The 20,295-nt window shown below is 49.6% G+C and overlaps 1 protein-coding gene across 1 annotated transcript in view; it reads right to left on the bottom strand.

Moving 5' to 3' along the window:
- Positions 1-3,197: 3,197 nt before the first annotated feature.
- LOC101824203 (protein THEMIS3-like) overlaps positions 3,198-20,295 on the bottom strand; it is a 39,562-nt gene continuing 22,464 nt past the window's right edge. The window contains exons 3-4 of the mRNA XM_040752907.1: positions 9,265-9,738; positions 3,198-6,223 (exon numbers count right to left, since the gene is read on the bottom strand). Coding sequence (XP_040608841.1) covers positions 5,184-6,223; positions 9,265-9,738 — 1,514 coding nt within the window. The 3' untranslated portion in view covers positions 3,198-5,183. The remainder of the gene's footprint in view (positions 6,224-9,264; positions 9,739-20,295) is intronic.

Below are 20,295 nucleotides of genomic sequence, written 5' to 3'. Positions count from 1 at the left end.
CACCTGCCAGCACAGAATACCTGTAACTCTAATTCCGGAGGATCCGATGCCCTCTTCTGGCCTCTGACGGTAACCACACACACACACACACACACACACACACACACACACACACACACACACACAGGGTACTTAAACTTATGCTCACACACACGCATACATTTAAAACTATTCTTATTAGACGAAATATTTTGATCATGATATTTCCCAACTCCAGACTCCTCTCAGATCCTCCCTGCAAAAGACCAATAAGACAAAAAATGCCTCCCCCCACGCCACAACAACAAGTCCACAGAACCAAAAACCAAAAGCAAACAAACCAACACCACAGAGTTTAGAATGCATTAACCAGTTATCCCCATGCGTGAGGCCTGCCCTGTGGCGTGATTGATAATACTCACCAGGGAAAACTGATGTCTCCTTTGCCAGTGGGTAGCAATTGCAGATAGCTTCTTGGTTAGGGGTGGGGCCTGGTGTCCTCCTTTCCCTCTCAGTTCTGGGACCCTGTTTGGTTTGAGGCTGTGCAGATTGTACGTGCACTGCCACAGGCTCTGTGAATTTGTATGTGCATCAGTCCCCTTGTGTCTGGAAGACACCGTTTCCTCAGAGTCACCCATCACGCCTGGCTTTTCCGACCTATCTGCCTCCTCTGCTGAGTAGATAACTCCCCGTCCCCGGGGGGAGGGGTTTGATGAAGACACTCTGCTTAAGACTCCATGCCTCAGAGTCTCCCATTCTCTGCTCATCGTCCAGTGAGTCTTACAGAGTCGTTAAGAAGGAAAACAGAAAGCACTCTTCAGAATGCTTGCTCAAAGACAGCTGGCTTTTCCTAGGCTTCATCTTCCAGTTTCTCTTCAGATACAGGGCCTTACCATGTAGCCCTGGCTGTCCCGGAACTCTCTCTGTAGACCAGGCTGACCTCACAGAGATCTTACCTGCTTCTCCCTCTCAAGTGTTGGGATTAAAGGCGTGAGTCACTACACCCAACCAGTCTTCATCATCCTAATTCTGATGGCCAGACATCAGAACTCACCAGAACACTGTTCTGAGGCCAGGAAGCTGGGCCATACGGATCCATCCTTCCACGATGCAGGCCAGTCAGAGCCTCATCTTGAGAAAATTCTGGCAAAATTCTAACGTTTTGCTGTTACAATGGATGAGAAGACTTCATTTGCTAATTCTAACATTTTGCTGTTACAATGGGTGAGAAGACTTCATTTGCTAATCTTTCCTTACAGCATTGGCAGTGAAGCTTAGCGTTGCTTAATACTGACTGTTTCTCTTTCACCTCCTCTGATTTTCTTTTTACCTCCCTATTATTTTTTTCTCCATTAAACCTCTTGTCATTTTTTTCTAATTGCCCAGAAGGAGTCTGTATAACATTCTCACTTTTTTTCATTAGTTTGTCTTAACTGTTAGAAATAACTCCCCAAATTTGGCACACATCTTTCCATTTTGTTTGAAGATATGTCTTGTTGTAACAGATGTTTTTAGTACGCTTTACTTTTATCATCTAAAAAAGTACTGATTTAAGGAAAGCAAATACTCCTGGGCTTCCTGTAAAGCCAGTTAACTCGAATACTATTGAAAAGAATCATAGTCTCCAGTCAAAGGAAATGGGGCATACGAAGCCAGCCCATAGCTTCTGGCACCATCTTGCAAATCACAACTGAATTAGACTTTCCTGTGTTATCTGTACAAGGCTGTGATTAATCACAGAGGTGATAGACACTTGGACTGTGCCCATCAGACTCCAATCATCTAGGAAAGAGAAGACTGTCTTCCAAAATGTCTGTCAGAGCTACAGCTCTGTGAGGTTCTCACAGACACAGTAAGAGCTACCCCGACATGCAAGGTCTGCTGTGTTCATTATGAGAACGTCCCAGGTCAGAGCCTACTTTGAAAAAAAATGAGATGAAAGTACTAGGAATGATCCCCTACAACCCCACCACTCAGGAGGCTGAGGCAGGAGGATTGCCAGTTGAAGACCATTCTGGGCTGCACAGTGAGCCTCAGGTCAGTCTGGACTTTGCAGTGACACCGTGTCTCAAAGGATTAAAAACAAAACAAATGTGAGGAAGAGGACAGATCTCCTAGTGTTCCTTTCTAAGCCCCAGCAGAAGGGAGTGGAGTGGAGATTGGCAGAGGGGGATGTTTTACATCACTTCCACAGGGGTCACGTGGTACTCAAGGCCTTCTTGGGATTCTCCTCGAAGACCACTCGGTGGCTTCGCCTCAGTTGTCTGGCCTGAGCATACACAGAGAGAAGAGAACGGTCCCGGGGCCGTCTCTTGTGATTTCAAATGCCAGATGTTTCTTTGAGTGATCACACTGTTTCTCATTTCGTTTTGCTTAGAGACAGTTTCGCTGTGTAACCCAGACTGTCCCCAACCTTGATGCCCTACAGCCTCAGCCTCCCAGGTGCTGGGATTGGGAGTGTTTGCTTTTGCACTCAGTTGGCATGCGTGCTTCTGAGAGAACCCCGGATGTAATTTTCTCCATGCCGCCTCATATCTGGGCACCATCTACTTCCCCAATCCACTAGGAATGTCTTACTCTTACCCCAACACCCAAGTTCTCTAATGAGAAAAGAATTCAGGATCTTCTTTGAAATTAAAAAATGGCAACTGAAGTTATAGCCCTCGTACACACACACACACACACACACACACACACACACGTGCGTGTGCACATGTATCTGTGTGTGTATGTGTCCCTGGTGAGTTGCGTCTTGTGGCCCCCAGCAGCATCTGCTCACTAGACGAATTGTTTTCTCCCTTTCCTGGCTAATTCACCTACATCCCAGGATCTCCTCCCAAGTATGCTACTTGCCTCCAAAGTCCTTCCACATCCCTGCTCTGTTCTTAGAACTCTTGCCAGACTGGCAAACTGGGCTTTGGGGTTTTCTGTTTCCTTTTCTGCCAAAAGGAATAGGACACCGACATTTAGAGCTTGGCAGCTCCAGCAGCCGCATGGCACTAGCGGGGCTCCTGGGCCTCCACAAGTTGGTCCCTGGACCCCCAGACCCACCCTATCTACCTAGCTTCCCGCTCTTGACTATCATCCGCTTCCGTTAAGATGCTTCAGTGAAGGAGGCTGTCCTGTTGTAGGCAGTGACTTAGTGCCCCTGAACGAGGAGGGAAGGTGTGTGTATCAGCTACTTTTCTGTTGTGATAAAATGCCATGGCCAAAAGCAATTCGTGGAGGAGAGAGTTTATTTTGGTTTATGGCTCCCCAGGGATAAGAGTCCATTCTGGCAGGGAAGCCTGTCAGTGATTGGCAGGTGGGAGCGAGGGGGCTGAGAGATGGCATCCTGTACTGCAGGCATGAAACAGAGAAAGCCAACTAGAAGCGGGATGAGGCTATGAACTCTTTCTCTCTGTCTCTGTCTCTGTCTCTGTCTCTCTTTTGAGACAGGGTTTCTCTGTATTGCTTTGGTGCCGGTCCTGGAACCAGCCCAGGCTGGTCTCAAACTCATAGAGATCCGCCTGCCTCTGCCTCCCGAGTGCTGGGATTAAAGGCATGCACCACCACCGCCCGGCAGAGGCTGTGAACTCTCAAAGTCTTCCCCCGTGGCATATTTCCTCTGGCACTTCCTAAACCTCTCCCAAACCTCTCCAAACAGTGCCACAAACTACAGGCCAAGCGTTCAGATGCTTGAGCCTGTGGAGCGCATTTCTCGTCTCCATCACCGAAGAGGAGCGATGGGGACACAAATCTCCGGAGAGGGTGACCCGCCATGGCGAGGGCATACGGGTCTCTGGTGGTCTAATTGCAGTCCAGGGCACTCTCATCCGCTGAGCTACGACGATTAGGAAGCAGCAGGGCTAGCACTAAAAGCTGGCTTTGAAGCCCAGAGGACTCTCTCGGAGGGCGTCAGCGTCTGCAGTGAGTTGACAGATGGACAGAAGTCTTGTCTAGGAAAGCGGAGGGGGACGGGGCGCACAGCAGTGAGACCTTCCGTTCAACCCACACCGGAGAAATCCAGAGTTGGCCTCACCTGGAGTCGCTCAGAGTGACGGAGAAGCAGGCTGGGGGTGAGGTGAGAGGCAAAATGCAGGCTAGAAAACCTAGGAGCATCCCTAGAAAGTTCTAGACAGTTGGGCTCTGTCCTAAGACAACAGGGAGACTCCAAGGGCTTTGGGGGGGTGTTTATCTCTCTCTGTTTGGGTCTTCAGGCACCCCTCTGCTGAGGATGGAGGAGCACTGACAGGAAGGGGTGGGGCCTGATAGAAGAATAACAATGAAAAGAGAGACCCGTGGGTCAGAGATGGGGCTGGGCAAAGGTGAAAGGTGAGAGGCGGATAGGAATTGCAGGAGTTGGTAGGATATGGTGGCTGATCGATTACTTGGATGGGTAAGGTCAAGTTTTCCAGGTGCCTGCCTTGAGCAACTGCGGGTGATTGTGCCTTCCTTACAGAGGGGCAAGGGGCGGGGGCAGGCTCATTGCTGACGCAGGTGCTGACAAGCCTGCGGGAGCTCAACTGTCCCGTCTGACCGAGTTTTGCTGGTGTGCGTAGCCCTGCCAGGCACTGTCACAGTGGGGGCAAGGGGAGGCAGCGTGGGACCGTAGGCGGAATCACGCTTGACGACAAACACGGGTTCCTGCTGCATAAGTAGACTTTCTCTTCCTTTGAAAAAGAGCGCTACTGCGGCCCTTACCACAGCCCTTACCACAACGTCAGAGCCCTGCTTCCCAAGCACAGCTGCGGTGGCTTGAACGAGGTGTCCCACAAAGGCTATTGGGACGAGGAGGAGCCTTGGGGAAGGGGGTTAGGGCACTGGGGTCATGTAGAAAGGGACCTGGGAGCCCTTCTGCTTCCCACCTGTCACAGGGCGGGCAGCTTCCATCCGCTACTATTCCCACGGCGGTGGGCTGCCACGCCACAGGCCCAGGGGCAGCGGGGCCAAGCCACCGTGGACTGAACTCTTGGAAACTGTGAGCCCAGATGAAGAACCTTGTCTCCTCACGGATTGGTTGTCTCGCCACAGCAGCAGAATTCTAACACAACCTCGAGCGCATGCACGAGAGCGACGGAGGCAATACGCCGTGGATACGCCCCTGATCTCCGCTGAGGCCCCCCGCGTTTGGGGGGCTACTCCCCAGCTCCCGTGAACCCCAAATACTCAGTTCCAGAGTGTGCGGGTGCCGCGTCCTGCAAACAAAGCCACGCTTTCCTGCTTTAAGTCAGACTTCTGGGCTTTGGAAGGGGTGGCGGTGGGCGAGGGGTAACCAAGCAATTACTGAAGGCCAGCGACTCCTCCTCAGTGATCTCCTGGATGCTCTGGAGGGACGTGCATCTCTCTTTCCCGACATCAGCGGTCCACGAGCGCTCTTCCGTCACCAACACCTCACAGCTTGACTTATCGACTGGGATTTCAAACGTGGTTTCCGGCCAGTCCCTGTATATGTCTACGGAAGCATCCACGTCCTCCGGTGAGACTTCGTCTTTGGCTATGAGGCATTGTTCAACGACGATATTTTCAATTCTCAGTTCCTCGGTTCCATAGAGAGGGTCTCTAGCCAGGGAGAGGTCTGGGCTGACCACTCTGATGTGGCACGGCAGTTTCGTGACTTGGCACAGCTCCTGCAGGGTCCCCGGTCCGGCATCATCAAACAGTTCCCTGAAGTCTCCTTCTGCGAACAAGGGCAGTTTGACGTGGGCTTTGGTGGCGATGTTCAGGCACTTGAGGACCTCCACCCTGTGTAGCTCGCCGTGAATCTCCGCGGACATCACGCTCTTCTTCAGAGCCAGGAAGCTCTCATTGGCTGCGAAAGACGCCAAAGGCTCCAGGCAGGAGGTGTAGCCCCTGGAGGACCGGAAGCAGAGCTGTCCCTGTGGCATGGCTGCAGCGACATCAGAAACAGCATAAAAATAGCGACCCCTCCTAAGCACCAGGCCCTGGTAGGTGTATGGGATGAGAAAACGCCTCCCTTTCCTTCCCTGGGAAATCTCTGTGGCAACGAACTTTTTCACGTCTTCAGCCCTGAGGATGGTTAAGCGCTGCCCACACTTCAGAGGCTTGGCGAGGGCCTTGTTCTCCGACAGGACCACACTCATTACTTTAATCCTCACCGGGAATCTGTTTGTTTCCATGCTGCATATCTGTCTCAATGTCGTCAGCGTAAAGGGCTTACAATCCAAGCGGGGCTTACAATCCAAGCTGGCAATCTCAGTGATATGGATATCCAGATCGGAGGGGATGCTCACCTGGATGGCACCTGGGGAAGCCGAAAGGGAAACAGCATGAGGCTTTGGAGAAAGGAGCTGAGTCTGGAGGGAAGCACGGCTAACGGATTCATCAATTTGCACAAGAGTGTAAGCTTTATAACCCTCTTCCATGGGCTGTAACGTGCATGGGGGCCGGAAGGAGGCATTGAAACCCCTGGAACTAGAGTTACATACAGTTGTACACCTTCGTGTGGTGCTGGGTACTGAACCCAGGTTTTCCGCAAGAGCAACAAGCGCTCTTAACTGCTGAGCCATGTCTCCAGCTGGACAAAGAACACCCTTTCAAAGTAGAATCTTACTGCTTCCCAGGTTATCTATCCCTTGTTGTCTGCATTTCCCAAGCAGTCAGGCTGACAGGAACACACCACTGTGCTGGGTAGAGTCATACTCAAATTTTAAGGAAGTTTCAATTTCTTCATCTCTTTGAAATCAGTACCACCTTACTTATTTTTATTTAAAAATTTCAACAAATTTTATGTATATGGGTGTTTTGTCTACATGACTCACATGTGTGCCGTGCCCACAGGAGCCAGAAGAGGGCGTCAGATCTCCTGGAACTGGAGTTACAGACAGTTGTGAGCCGCCTTGTGTGTGCCGGGAATTGAACCCAGCCCCATTGAATGAGCACCCAGTGCTCTGACGTCTGAGCCGTCACTCTATGTCCTCCCCATCCTTTTCGGGCTAGGGGCTGGGCAGGGTTCCATACCTGCTGAGCACATGATCTACCATTGAACCACAGCCTCAGCCCTACCTCGTATTTCAGCAGTAAACACTATTCATTCATCTTTGTAGAAGCCACGTGCTGTAAACCTCAGAAGCCAGAGTGAGGCGGAGGGAGGAAGGGCTCAGCAAAAGTGGGTTAGGAGGAAGCCTGGATCTTAGGTGATTAAGTGGAGAGCTGCTTCTGGAGCTCCCGCACACAGGGGAGAGAGAGAGAGAGAGATAGAGAGATAGAGAGATAGAGAGAGAGAGAGAGAGAGACAGAGACAGAGACAGAGACAGAGACAGAGACAGAGAGACTCAGTCCTTACACCCTTACGCCCAGGTCCCCTTAGGACCGCTAGACCAGCCACTTCTGTCACGCACACAGCTGTTCTCATCGTTTCTCAAAGGCCGAGTAGACCAAGAAAAAAAGACATGAGCTCTGGAGGCATCATGGAGTGAGGGCTGGGGGAGCATGTTAGAGCCAGTCTACACACGGCCAATAAGCAAAGTCTGTAGCACGACAGATGAAGGCAAAAGCTTCCATTGGAAACCATGCATTCTCGCATCCTGCCACGGAGCCAAATTAGTCTTTTACAAGCATTGCCTACTTAAAGGGATCTTCCGGCAAGCAAGCAAAAGTTTTAAGGCTGTGGTAAATTCACACGTAGTGTAACGCGGCATTTCTTTTCTGCAAAGGACAATAAAGTGATGCGGCCTTTGAGAAGACGGAAAAGTGCGTTGGAGTCTGGCTTTCCCACGGACTATAAACAAAATCACAGAATGAATGGGTGGCGAGGGACTAGCTTTCATGATAACACAGGAGAGAATACATCAATAATAAATTCGCCCAAAGGGGAGACTTTTTATTTTTATTGTCTGCTCAAAGCCCATCTGGCTGTCGCCACGGTATGGGTATTTATTAAGGAGATCACACTGGAGCATCTTAAGTCCACTGCAGGAATGTGTTTAAATAGATATGACGATAAGAATTGTAATGATGGGTGGTGGGATGGAGCGGGTGTGTAACTGATGGGGTAAGTCACCCCGAGGGGGAGTGTGTCTCCAGCATCTAATAGCTCTTCATAAATCAAGACGTGAAGCCTGGGAGGTAAGACGTGACCACTTCCTGAAAATGGAATCCTCGCACCCGTTTCTGGGGTTCCTCACCAATCTGCAAATCTTTGGGCCTCGGCAAGTTGCCTGCGCCCAGCCTACAGCCACTGCTATTTATTCAGTTCCCTGTCCTTGAAGCAAACTCCCTTCCACACCTGTAGGGGGCAGCATTCTTGCTTTTATTGCCTGTGGCATGGGCGTTTGTCCTGCGAGGGTTTCTGTTCTGGAGAGGTGGCATTAGACATGGTGGAATCAAGATAGTTAGTGCTCCTGGAACCCGTTGTAGAGAGGGAGGAGTGATGAGCAAAGGGGTCAAGACCGGCCTCGGGGAAACCCACAGAGACAGCTGACCTGAGCAAGGGGGAGCTCATGGACCCCAGTTGGGGAACCAGCATAGGTCCAAACCAGGCCCCCTGGTGTCAGCTAGAAGGCCTGGGCAGTCTCTGTGGCCTCTGGTAGTGGAACAGTATTTATCCCTAGTGCATGAATGGGCTTTGGAAGCCCATTTCCCATAGAGGGATACTCTCTCAGCCCAGATACACTGGGCAGGGCCTAGGTCCTCCCCCAAATGATGTGACAGACTTTGATGATCCCCCATGGGAGGCCTCACCCTTCCTGAGGAATAAGGATGGGGTGGGGTAGGGGGCTGGGAGACATGGGAGGGAGAGGGAACTGGGATTGATATGTCAAATAAGATTGTTTCTAAATTAAATGAAAATATTAAAAAAAGATAGTTTGTGCTCAAGAGAGGGGTACAGAATAGTAATATGACCTCCTCACCGCCCTCCTTGTCTTGCCAGGTGATCCTTTCTCTGTAGCAAAAAACAATGCCGCGGGGCAGTGGTGGCGCACGCCTTTAATCCCAGCACTCGGGAGGCAGAGGCAGAGGCAGGCGGATCTCTGTGAGTTCGAGGCCAGGCTGGGCCGACAGCCTCCAAAACAATATAGAGAAACCCTGTCTCGTAAAAACCAAAACCAAAACCAAACCAAAACAAACAAACAAACAAAAAAAACAAAAAACAAAAAACAATGCTACGATGCCATCTGCCAGGAAATCCCCGTCAGAGCTGGTGCCATGCTGTTTGGACTTTCAGTCTCCGAAGCCAGGAGTTACGAAACCTCGTTTCTCTGTAATTGTCCCGGCCTCAAGTTTTCTTGTTCTAGCAACAGAAAACAGACCAATGCACGCTCCAAACTATTTGGCCCCACTCACCTGGCAGGTGCGCCACGACCGAGAAATAGGGGTGCAAAACTAGATGACCATTAAAGTGCTCTGGAACCAGCGGGTTAAGAAGCCTCAGGCGATGCCCTGCCTCCACCCGAACTCTGCGTTTCCTCCCTGCGAGCAGCTTCCACCTGACGATGGCGTCCATGGAGTAGAGCTGCTCATCCTGGCACTCCTGGAAGTGGCCCCTGCAGTCCATGGGCAGGAGCAGCCTCAGGGGAGGGTCCTTCCGCGGCGCCTCGCAACGCAGCAGCCTCCTCCCCTGCCTCTCTTCCAAGCCGATCAAGGACAGCGTTTCTCCACTCCCGAGCTTCGTGGGCCCGTCAGCCACCGAGATGGGGACTAAGTTCTGGAAGCGGGGAGGACTTCTGTGGGTCGTGGGACTCTGGGGAAGGCGGACGGAGCCGACTAAGTCAGCCACAGTTTCAAAAGAGACGGGGTCTGCAATCAGTTGGAAGTTCCCTGCAGAGAGAGCAACAGAAAAGAATGGTTCGGGGTGTCCATGCACCGTGCTCCCGTCCCCACGTATTTCCGTTTGGAAATACGGTGGTGGCTATTATCATTGTTTAATACAGTCCTCTCACCTCCTGCTGGGCTCCAAGGATACGGAGGACCTCAGAGCCGGCCTCTCTCCATCCTGCAGCCTCTATGGCAAACCAGAACGCAGCGCCTCTCCTGTTGGAGAAGACTGTGGCGCCTCCAGTCTCTCACCTTCCCAAAGACCACCACAACAGCTCCAGCAGCCCTTCCAGTGCTCAAGACCTCCGGTATCTCTTGTCACCACCCAGGCTACTCCCGTCCCTAGCTCATTGTTCCTTGCATCTCTCCCAAACGCAGCCGCACCTGGCAGCTCCTCCCCAACACGCCACTTCTCGGCGACAGTCAGACCTTTCTGGACTTGGGACAGTTTATCTCAATTCTTTGTTTAGCTTATACCAGTGAGACGGTTAGGATTTCTGGGGTCACAGTTTTGGAACCCAGAAATTGTTGTCCTGTGTGAAGACGGCGCTGTCTGAAGGACCGCCTTTGCAGACAGGAGAAGAAAAGCCAACACTCCCTGATTGTGTAGCCATCTGCCTCATGACAGATCCCATGGGCACTGCAGCCTGGATCATGTGTGCCCCTCAGTCCCCCAGTGAGTCTCACTGTGTAGCCCAGGCTAGCCTCAGATCTACAGAAATCTGCAGAGAGGAGGAGAAAAGCCAACACTCCCTGATTGTGTAGCCATCTGCCTCATGATGGATCTCACGGGCATTGCAGCCTGGATCATGTGTGCCCCACCCAGTGAGTCTCACTGTGTAGCCCAGGCTAGCCTCAGACCTACAGAAATCTGCAGAGAGGAGAAAAGCCAACACTCCCTGATTGTGTAGCCATCTGCCTCATGATGGATCTCACGGGCATTGCAGCCTGGATCATGTGTGCCCCACCCAGTGAGTCTCACTGTGTAGCCCAGGCTAGCCTCAGACCTACAGAAATCTGCAGAGAGGAGGAGAAAAGCCAACACTCCCTGATTGTGTAGCCATCTGCCTCATGATGGATCTCACGGGCATTGTAGCCTGGATCATGTGTACCCCCACCCCCAGTGAGTCTCACTGTGTAGCCCAGGCTAGCCTCAGACCTACAGAAATCTGCAGAGAGGAGGAGAAAAGCCAACACTCCCTGATTGTGTAGCCATCTGCCTCATGATGGATCTCACGGGCATTGCAGCCTGGATCATGTGTGCCCCACCCAGTGAGTCTCACTGTGTAGCCCAGGCTAGCCTCAGACCTACAGAAATCTGCCTGCCTCTGCCACCCAAATGATGATTTCAAAGGTGTGTGACATTACCCTAGCCTGAGGTTCCCTTCTTAAAGTCACGTTCATTACCGTTTTCGTATCTTGTTGCTTTCTGAAAGACTAGTCATGAGCACTTTTATTTTATTATTTTCGCATGCTATTCTTGTCCTGCTGTGTATGCACACAAACCTTCTTACTATTTGTAAAGTTACCATTCCTCCAATGTCAAGATCCTGTCATTTTTTTCTCTATTGGAAATTTCCATGAGTCAAAAAAAATCTCTATAAGAGTATAATGCTTTCATTTATATTAAAAAAATTCCTTAACAAACGGGAAACATCCTACCAAACTTAACAGTGAATGGTGTCACCAAAGGAAACCAGGCATGTGCTGACAGTGGTTAGGGCGTGTTCTGTGTGTCTGTGTGGATTCACAGCACAGAAGCAACCCCCCAAGTTAATGGCCCCTCAGTCGAGAGCGGTCCATTTCCCTGACCATGGAGGCTGACTCAGAGATGGGCACGTGCTTCAAAAAGACCTTAACAACATTCACCGGGACTTGGACAATATAGTGAGTTCTGTGACAACATCTCATGACCACCCTCCCCCTACCCCTGCTCACGAAGGAAGCTGCACACACTACTCAGGAATGGGGGCCTGTAGTAAAGGGAGGTCTAAACCAAAGAGAATGAGAGACGGGTAGCATTTTCACTGTCCACGCTGTTACAAACTGGGCTGTTCATAAGCACACGACACAAGACTCTGCTTCTGGTGCCAAGGGCCGAGAGAAGTCTGAGATTGCCAACAGATGCTCTGTCTAATGAGAGACTGCTTCCTGGTTCATGGGTGGCCCATCTTCCCTGATGACGTCACATGAAAGGTGAGGCTGGCTCTCTTTTATGAGGAAACAAATTACTATCATCAGGACTCCAGCTAAACACAGCCTAGAGGCACCGCCTCCCACTACGGTGAGGGCTGGGGTTCAGCACACAAAGTGGGCATGGGGGGTGAGCATTCAGGTCCCAGCGGAGAGAGGAGAACAAGCAGGAAAGAAAAGACGCGCATAATTGGCAGACAGCTTCTGGCTCCAGCTAAAGCCGCCCTCCTTTGCCTCAGCATTTTGGTCAAGAGAGTCAGTAATTTCCCTTTGCTATCTAAGCTGTTTTAAATTGCTTTTTCTGTCACTTGGAACTGAAAAGACTCTCCTAATAAATATACCTCTCGGCTCACCCAGGACACTGAGCTCTGGAGCCAGCTCGTGCTCGGATCTCAGTCTGTGTGACGTGTTAGCTTTGTCTCACAAACACTCAGCAGTGGCAACAATTGACATTTAACCCATACCAAGACGTGGTGGAAACAACCGAGTATTTGGAGAAAGTAATTTTTAGAAGCGGTTACAGTTCTCATTGTGGCATCAGGTAATTTTGTTTTCTTTATTTTCATAAGTTGACTAGTTTTCTTTGGTATTATTTATTAGTTACTTATTTGTTTGTGAGACAGGGTCTCCCTACACAGCCCTGTCTGTCCTGGAACTCACCACGTAGACCAGGAGGCTGGCCTCAAACTCAGAAAGATTTGCCTGCCTTGGTGCTGGACTAAAGATGTGGACCACCACACTGGGCTTCTACTTTTTCTTTTTAAAGCAAAAAAGCAACGTTTCCCCACTAAATGCTAAGGCAACATTGACAAAAAAAAAAGGGTTACTAAATTGGACTTCAGAAATATTAAAATGTTTTCTATATCAAAGAACTCTATCAAGAAAGTGAAGACACAAGCTGGGTATAGGGACACATGCTTTTAGTTCCAGAACTCTGGAGGCAGAGCCAGGTAAATCTCTGTGAGTTTGAGGCCAGCTTCCTGGTCTACATGGTGAATTTCAGGACAGCCAGGGCTATGTAGAGAAACCCTGTCTCAAAAAAAAAAAAAGTGAAAACACAATGCATAGGCTGGGTTGAAAATGTTGCCAAATCATACAGAAAGAACACCCAAGACTCAATATCAGTGCAGCTATCTGATTAGAAAAGAGTTAAAAGGTTTGGATAGACAGTCTCCAGAGGGGACAGATGACCAATAAGCACATAGAAATGTGGTCAATTAGTCAGAGGTGATCACTGCACTCCAGCTGGATTGGGGATGGAGAGGTGGCCCAGTGTTTAAGAGCACGTGCTGTTCTTGCAGGGGACCTGGGTTCTTTTTCCAGCATCTATGTTGGGTGGTTCATGGCAGCCTGTATCTCTAGTGCCAGGGGATCCAAAGCTTTGTTCTAGCCTCCGAGGGTACCTGCACTCACGTGGACCCTCTCCACACACAAACAACTAAAAATATAATAAATCCTAAAGAAACACACACACACACAGACACTCATGCACACACACTTGAAAATGTGCGCACACATATACACTCGCACACACGCATGCACTCGCACACGCCCTGTGAAGCACACAGAAAGTCTCTGTGGCTGGTGAGGTTAGGAAGGGATTAATACTTATGTTGCTGGTGGGAATGAAATGGAATACGGCCCCTGTGGAAGTTAGCATGGTGGTGACCCAACACACAATCTAGTGACTCTACTCCTGGGTGTGGAAAGAAGGGACTCAGGACGAGAGAGAGCTCACAGAGACACAGTTCCATCAGTCTACACGCTGCAATTTTCATGGCAGCCAAGACAGGAGAAACCAGAGTGTGTCTTTCCAGGAGGCGGGGTCAGCAAACTACAGTCATAAATACAGTGGGATGTGTTCCGGACAGAAAAAAATCTTCCTCCCAGATAACAGTGTTTCTCAGAAGATGTCTGTGGATTGGTGGCTGCTGGGGGCAGGGGACAGGAGGAGGGACAATTGAGGGTCTCAGGCAGTTAGTAAAAATGCCCTAAAACTGACTTATGCCGATGGGCAGTGGTGGTGCACACCTTTAATCCCAGCAGGCGGATCTCTGTGAGTTCCAGGCCAGCCTGGTCTACAGAGTTCCAGGACAGCTAGGGCTATTACATAGAGAAACCCTGTCTTGAAAAACAAAACAAAACAAAAAAACAACAAAAAACAACAACAACAACAAAACCTGACTTATGCCAGTGATCAGGCAGTTGAGTTTACACTGGAAATGAGTGAACCGTATTATATGTAAAATATGTTCCTGTAAAGCTGCAAACCAAAACAAACAACGGCCCTACTCCAGCAATGTCTCTGGAACTATTTCTCAGAAGAAACCAGGCACAGAGGGGCATGCCAGTCCCAATGGGAGGAGGTGACAGAGCCGTACAGTCTCCCTGCCCCTAATGCCTTCCTCCTCTGCGTGGCTGCTGTCTGTCTGCGTCCTGCTAAGCACTCTTTAGCAAAAGCTTACTGGGTGCAAGCGGGAAATATAACGGAAATCACTGTAATCCGCAGGCAGTTACCGCCTGTCATTTGAACGGCGCTCCATCCGGGTTCTGGGAGTTGGAAGAGGTTGCTATCCTTGTTACCAGAAGGTGTTACTCACCTCGGCAAGTGGGAAATGCCTACCTGCAAAAATGCAAAATGCAGCAGCAGGTTCTGTCCACTGCATTGAACTCAGATGCTGTTCTGTCGTCTGCCGGAGTCATCCTGACCCTCTACATAGCTAAGAAGGGACAGGGACACGACAGCCCCAAGCACTGCCCAGCCCCATCATTCATTTTTCTTTTAGTACCGAGAAAGCTTATTTATTAAGAAGGGACACCTGAGTCAAGAGGATCATAGTAACGTCTAACCTTCAGCATTCAAAGGATCTTGGGAAAGCTCACCAGGCAGCTGAGAGCATTTATTAAGTACCTCCTGAATGCCAGCCACCACCCCAGTGTGGTCCTGTGGTCTCTTTCGACCTCTGTCAGCCTTGGGGCAGGTGTTCCTCCTCTCTGCTGCGGGTGGGGAATGTAAGGCCCCTCCAAGGTTAAGCAGTATGCTTGTCATCTTGAATCACACAGCGCAGACTGAGCTGATATCCAGTTTGGCTTTGGCATAGCACACGCTCTTTCCTCGACAGCACATTGGCTGCGAGTCAGACCTCTTGGAAAACAAGGTGTCCATAAAGCAAGTAGCATCAGGCGTCAATAGCGCTACTCTTCACGCGGTCCACCGCACATGACCAGGGAGACACAATCAAGGAGCGAGGTAGAGTCTGCAGTTGGTGGCCACACCTGAACAAGGTGCGCTTGTGACTTAGGATGGGAGCCTCAGGTCTTGTCGCAAAAGACTGAGAAGGTCTGGCGGAGACGGTGAGGGCTCACGGCAGCCGCCCAGGCCAACAGCACCTCAGCCACTCTGGGGATGGTGGGCTTACCTCCCCCATCCCATTTGTCATTCCAGCACCCCCACGGTTATGTTGAGGTGGGAGGTCGCCAACTTTTATTGTTCAAGTGGGCTTTGAATATGTCAATGAATATGTCAAATGACTCCTCCTGTCTCAGCCCGGGGAGGCGGCTGGGGACTCAGTCGCTGACTTATACTTGTGGTTGTGTCCCTAAGACACCCCCAGACCATGCTTGCTCTTGCTTACTCAGAACTACAGTACCAGTAGCACAACCTTCACGTTGCCCCAGGTAAGTAAACAAAAGCACCCTTGAGGCTGGCGTCCCGGATTCCTATCATGGGAGTCTGGATGGACACTGCACAGAGATCCCAGCCTCAGAGCTGTGTACATGGCTGCCTTCTGCCTCTGTGCGAAGCCTGGGCCTCTGAACTCTCGGCAGTCAAGGCACGCACGTTATGCGCGTGATCTTCTATTGTGCAGATGTGGACATAAGGCCCAAGTGTGGAGAGGTCACGTTAAGGTCCCGCCCATCCAGTCTTCTGATTCTGTGCTGGTCTGTGCCCCTGTTCCAGGGCTGCTGGCCTTGAGTGAGGCCCAGTCACTCTGAGATGTTCATGTCCTGTGGGTGAGGACACTTTTTCGGTCCCTTGCATGTTCAAGTCCCATATAAAGGCCTTGGTAGGTAATGTGATCCCTTCTGGGTATCTTCAGGGGGTTGGCCCCAGGATGAGCACCTCTGACTCCCACGAATTACTCATGATCATTTCTCCAAATCAAGGTCTTTTTTTTGGGAGGGAGGTTTGGAGGTTTTGGAGGTAGAATTTCTGTGTGGCTTTAGAGCCTGTTCCTGGAACTCTCCATGTAGTCCAGGCAGGCTGGCCTCGAACTCACAGAGACCCACCTGCCTCTGTTTCCCCCGTGCTGGGATTAAAGGGGTGCGCCACTGCCGCCTGCCTCAAGATCTTTTCTTAATCACATTTGCAAAAACACATTTACAGTTCCCAGGGTTTCAGACCTAGGTATCTCAGATGACTGCACAGCCTTCCTAAGCCACCAGGAAAACCTTTTGTCCCACACTCACAATGCTCCCTTAGGAGCTGGGATGCAGAGCAGCAGGGGAGCCCGTGCTTGGCACGGGTGAGGGCCTGGGCTCGATCCTGACATCGCCAAAGGCGAGTCCTCTCGCGTGTTCTCCGCTCAGAGTGTCTCTGTCACCACTCTCCTGTTTATATCCTTCTCACTCCTTAGCATTGTCCCAGCAATTTCCTGCGCATACAAAGTATAGTCAGTTCATCAGTTTCTGCCAAATACCGTCATTTTTCAGAAATTAACGCATGTTGGAGATTCCCGCCATGCCACCACACACAGATGACTTGTTGTTAACGGTGCAGAGCTTTTCATGGCGTGGATGCTCTCGAGGGCGCTACATCTGTTTCTTGCTGGTGGATGCTCAGGTTGCCCTTCTGACATTATTTGTTCCTTCCTTAACACATCGGAGCTCTGTTTCGGTTAATTCCCTCTTCTCCTGGCTCTGGAAGAGGGTGCCTGTGGACGGAAGTTCCGGCTCCACCAGGTTCTTCAGCCTTTTAGTCCCAAGTAAACACAATGAGGCTTATATTAATCGTAAACTGTTTGGCTGGTGGCTCAGGCTTCTTACTGGCTAGCTCTCTCTTAATTATTAACCCATAACTATTAATGTATGGATTTCCACATGGCCTTATCTTACGGGAGAATCCCAGGCACCCTACCTTCCCAGTAGCTACATGGCAACTGCCTGGTGGCTCCTCTCTGCATCTTCTCCCCAGAATTCTCCTGGTTAGTTAGCCCCGCCTATCCTTCCTGCCTGGCTACTGACCAATCATTGTTTTATTCATCAACCAATAAGAGAAACATACATACAGAAGGACATCCCCCATCAGGTACCAGTTAGCCTAAGCCTATCAGAACTGGAGATGGTTGCTGATGTAGGTATTGCCTAGCTGGAGCTGATCTATCAGACTGAAGGTTGGGGCTTAGAGTTCAGGCCTGGGGGCGGCTGTTAAAAACTGCCTTCTATCCACTTCTCTCCCCTGGACAGACTCAAGCAACCGAAAAGTCACCAATCAGCTGATCCGGAAAGGGCAGAGATCACCAAGGAAAGACCTGAGTCTCTGATGACATCTGTTATTGTGCAATACCACAGCTGGGCCCCTCAACTTCGGAATTGTAAGTGGATAGCTTTCTTACTTTTTAAATCTGGCTGGGGTTACAGTCTCTGAATTTTCTGTGTGTTAACAGGAGGAAGACTTGGGCAGTTTATAGCGTCAGGTGCTTAACATGCTGTCTGTCAGAAACTAACCGTGACATTAGCCTCTGACGAGTGAATACAGGAGACGTGTGACGGTGTCCGCCTTTCTCCTACTACACGTAACTCTGGCACACGCCTCTCGCACGCACGTCTTGGCACACTCCCACAAGTGTAAATACAGGCCATGGCGGAAGAGTTGCTGAGTCTAAGGCGTATGTGTTTTGAATAAGAACAGGCAATGGCACGCTGCTCTCCCCAGAAGGCTCTGAACTTACCCATCCCCGGCAGAGTGGTGGAGTGTTTGTATTCATCCGTTATGAACAATAAGTCACGCTAGCAAGGCTTTTATACTTTGGTGGGTTTAAGATGAGGTGTTATTGGGCTGGCTCGGAGGTTAAGAGCACTGGCAGCTCTTCCAGAGGATCTGAGTTCAATTCCCAGCAACCACATGGTGGCTCACAACCATCTGTAATGAGATCTGGTGCCCTCTTCTGGCATGAAAGCAGGCATGCATGAGGTAGAATACTACATACATAATAAATAAATCTTTAAAAAATTTGAAAAAATGATGTGTTATTTTTTCATGTTTGGGCTTCCATCATCGTGAAGGAATGCAGATTTTTATGTTGTTTATATCAATTAAATTTAAAAGTCACCAATTAAAATAAAAACAACCTAGCTTCAAATATTCAGAGACAATTAATTTTCCATGGAGTTGAATCTGTAAGAACTACAACATCTCATTGTTAAAAGCAGCCAGATTGCTTCCATTAAATTCAAGGAGATAAAAGCCCCTCTCCAAGCTAGGAAAAATATTTGTAACTTACACCAAAATGGATGATATAAACAATTCTTATAAGCTGAAAAATAAGAATACTCAATTTAAAAAACGGGCGAAGGCAGCCTAGTGTGATGACATTCCTCTGTAGTCTGCCAGAGGCTGAGGCAAGAGGACAGTCAGTTAGATCATTCCCTCAAAACACCAGCACTGTGATAAAAATAGGTGAGGAGGCAGAAGTCGTGAACAGACTTATAACTCTGTGCCTCACGGGGATGCACTAAAAAATCCAAGTGAGACGTCATCATTCAGCCACTAGTATGCAAGGATTTCTTTCTTAAAAGTCTTAGTGCTTACTATTTTTCACAATTCAGAGACGCAGAAATATCCATGCACCAGCCACCTACAAATTGTCCCATCTTTGGAGTATTTGACTCTCCTTGGGGTTGTGTAAAACTGTAGGTTTCTAGGGCAGTGGTTTGCAACAGCGGACAAATATCGTTATGCATCTGTCCACTGTCAGAATGCTCAGCGCCAACTGTGGCTCCCAGGGAAGGTAGACTCTGGGCGGAAATACGTGTCACTGCCGTGCCCAGCGGCTATTTCCAAGAGGGAACGTCACACACCTGTGAGGGCAGGGGGTGGGTGTGCTTTGCTTCATTTTAGGTACAACTGCTCTGCAGGTGAAGGGAAAATTCAAATGTGAGGAACGTTTTCCTGACACATCCGTTCTACGTGCATCCCGAGGAAGTCGTTAGAGGCGAAGCCCCGGCATACTCACTGTCCACGGCCCCCTCGTTTGTAACCAGAAAATACACACTTGGCTCAGGGACTGGAGGTAGCTTTTCCAGTATCGGTGTGGCGCTAGCACGGAATATTATGTAGACTTTAAGGATTTTGAGCTAATAGATCGCAAAAGAAGCTGCTGGTGATATACCCAGAGGGAGGGACTTCAAGGCAGAAGTGTACTAGTGTCGTGGTGTCTGGGATTGAGTTTGTTTGTGGCACCCAGGGCACAGGAACGAACAGAGAAAAAGACTGTGTGCGCCCGGAAAACGCTAGCCACACTCTCTCCAGGCGGCACAGCCCAACCCTGGCCTTCATTCTTTGGTGTTTCTCCATGTTGCTCCATCTGTTTTACAACAAGCACATTAACAGATCCCTTCCGCAAATGGATGAAGCTATCCACAGCATTTTCACCAAGTGAACACAACGCTATAGGAATACCGTGCAACAAAGTTGAGGGCTTTCTTGTTTTGGAGAAAAGCATACTGTGATTAATGTGCAGCTGAGGTTGTTTGTAGGTGGAACTGAGGCACAACTTAGTGCAGTCTGAAAAGCAATCTCAGCATCAGAACTTCGCTCTGTAACGCCACACAAGATTGGTTAGGACTCACAGTCGGGGACTCGCCTGGCCTCAGACTTCCTGGGTGCTGGCTTTTAGAAACATGTAATTTGAGAATTAAAACCATCTTGTTCACTTTTTGTGTATGCTGCAACTTTGAAAATTAAATTGTTTAAGATGAAATTGTTTGAGTAAGCAACATGTCTCCTTTTTAATCTGATTTAGTTCCTAAATTCATTTTTAATATGCAAAGAAGCTGGAAATTAGCCTGATACCCAGTGGGGCAGAAAACGTACTTATCTCGATGAGAAAAATAAAGAACCCACCCAATCTTATACTAAAAGGTGACAGCAAATTGCTTCTTGTATGAATAACTTAATTTGGCTGGGGGTAAGGGTTTGGGGGCTGGGGTAGGGAGTGGGGGGCTGAAGGATGGGGGTGGGGGTGGGACATGGGACAGCTTCTGAAGAATCACAGATGGAGACAGAGGATTCCTCTTTAATTCTCTCCACACACAGTTATGCTTTCCATCACTGACTGCTTCCGTATGTCTCTAGAACATGTTACA

Source organism: Mesocricetus auratus, unplaced genomic scaffold (assembly GCF_017639785.1).
Source record: "Mesocricetus auratus isolate SY011 unplaced genomic scaffold, BCM_Maur_2.0 Super-Scaffold_100010, whole genome shotgun sequence".
Classification (NCBI taxonomy): domain Eukaryota; kingdom Metazoa; phylum Chordata; class Mammalia; order Rodentia; family Cricetidae; genus Mesocricetus; species Mesocricetus auratus.
Note: the sequence above shows the minus strand (reverse complement) of the source record. Positions and strands in the feature narration are given on the sequence as shown.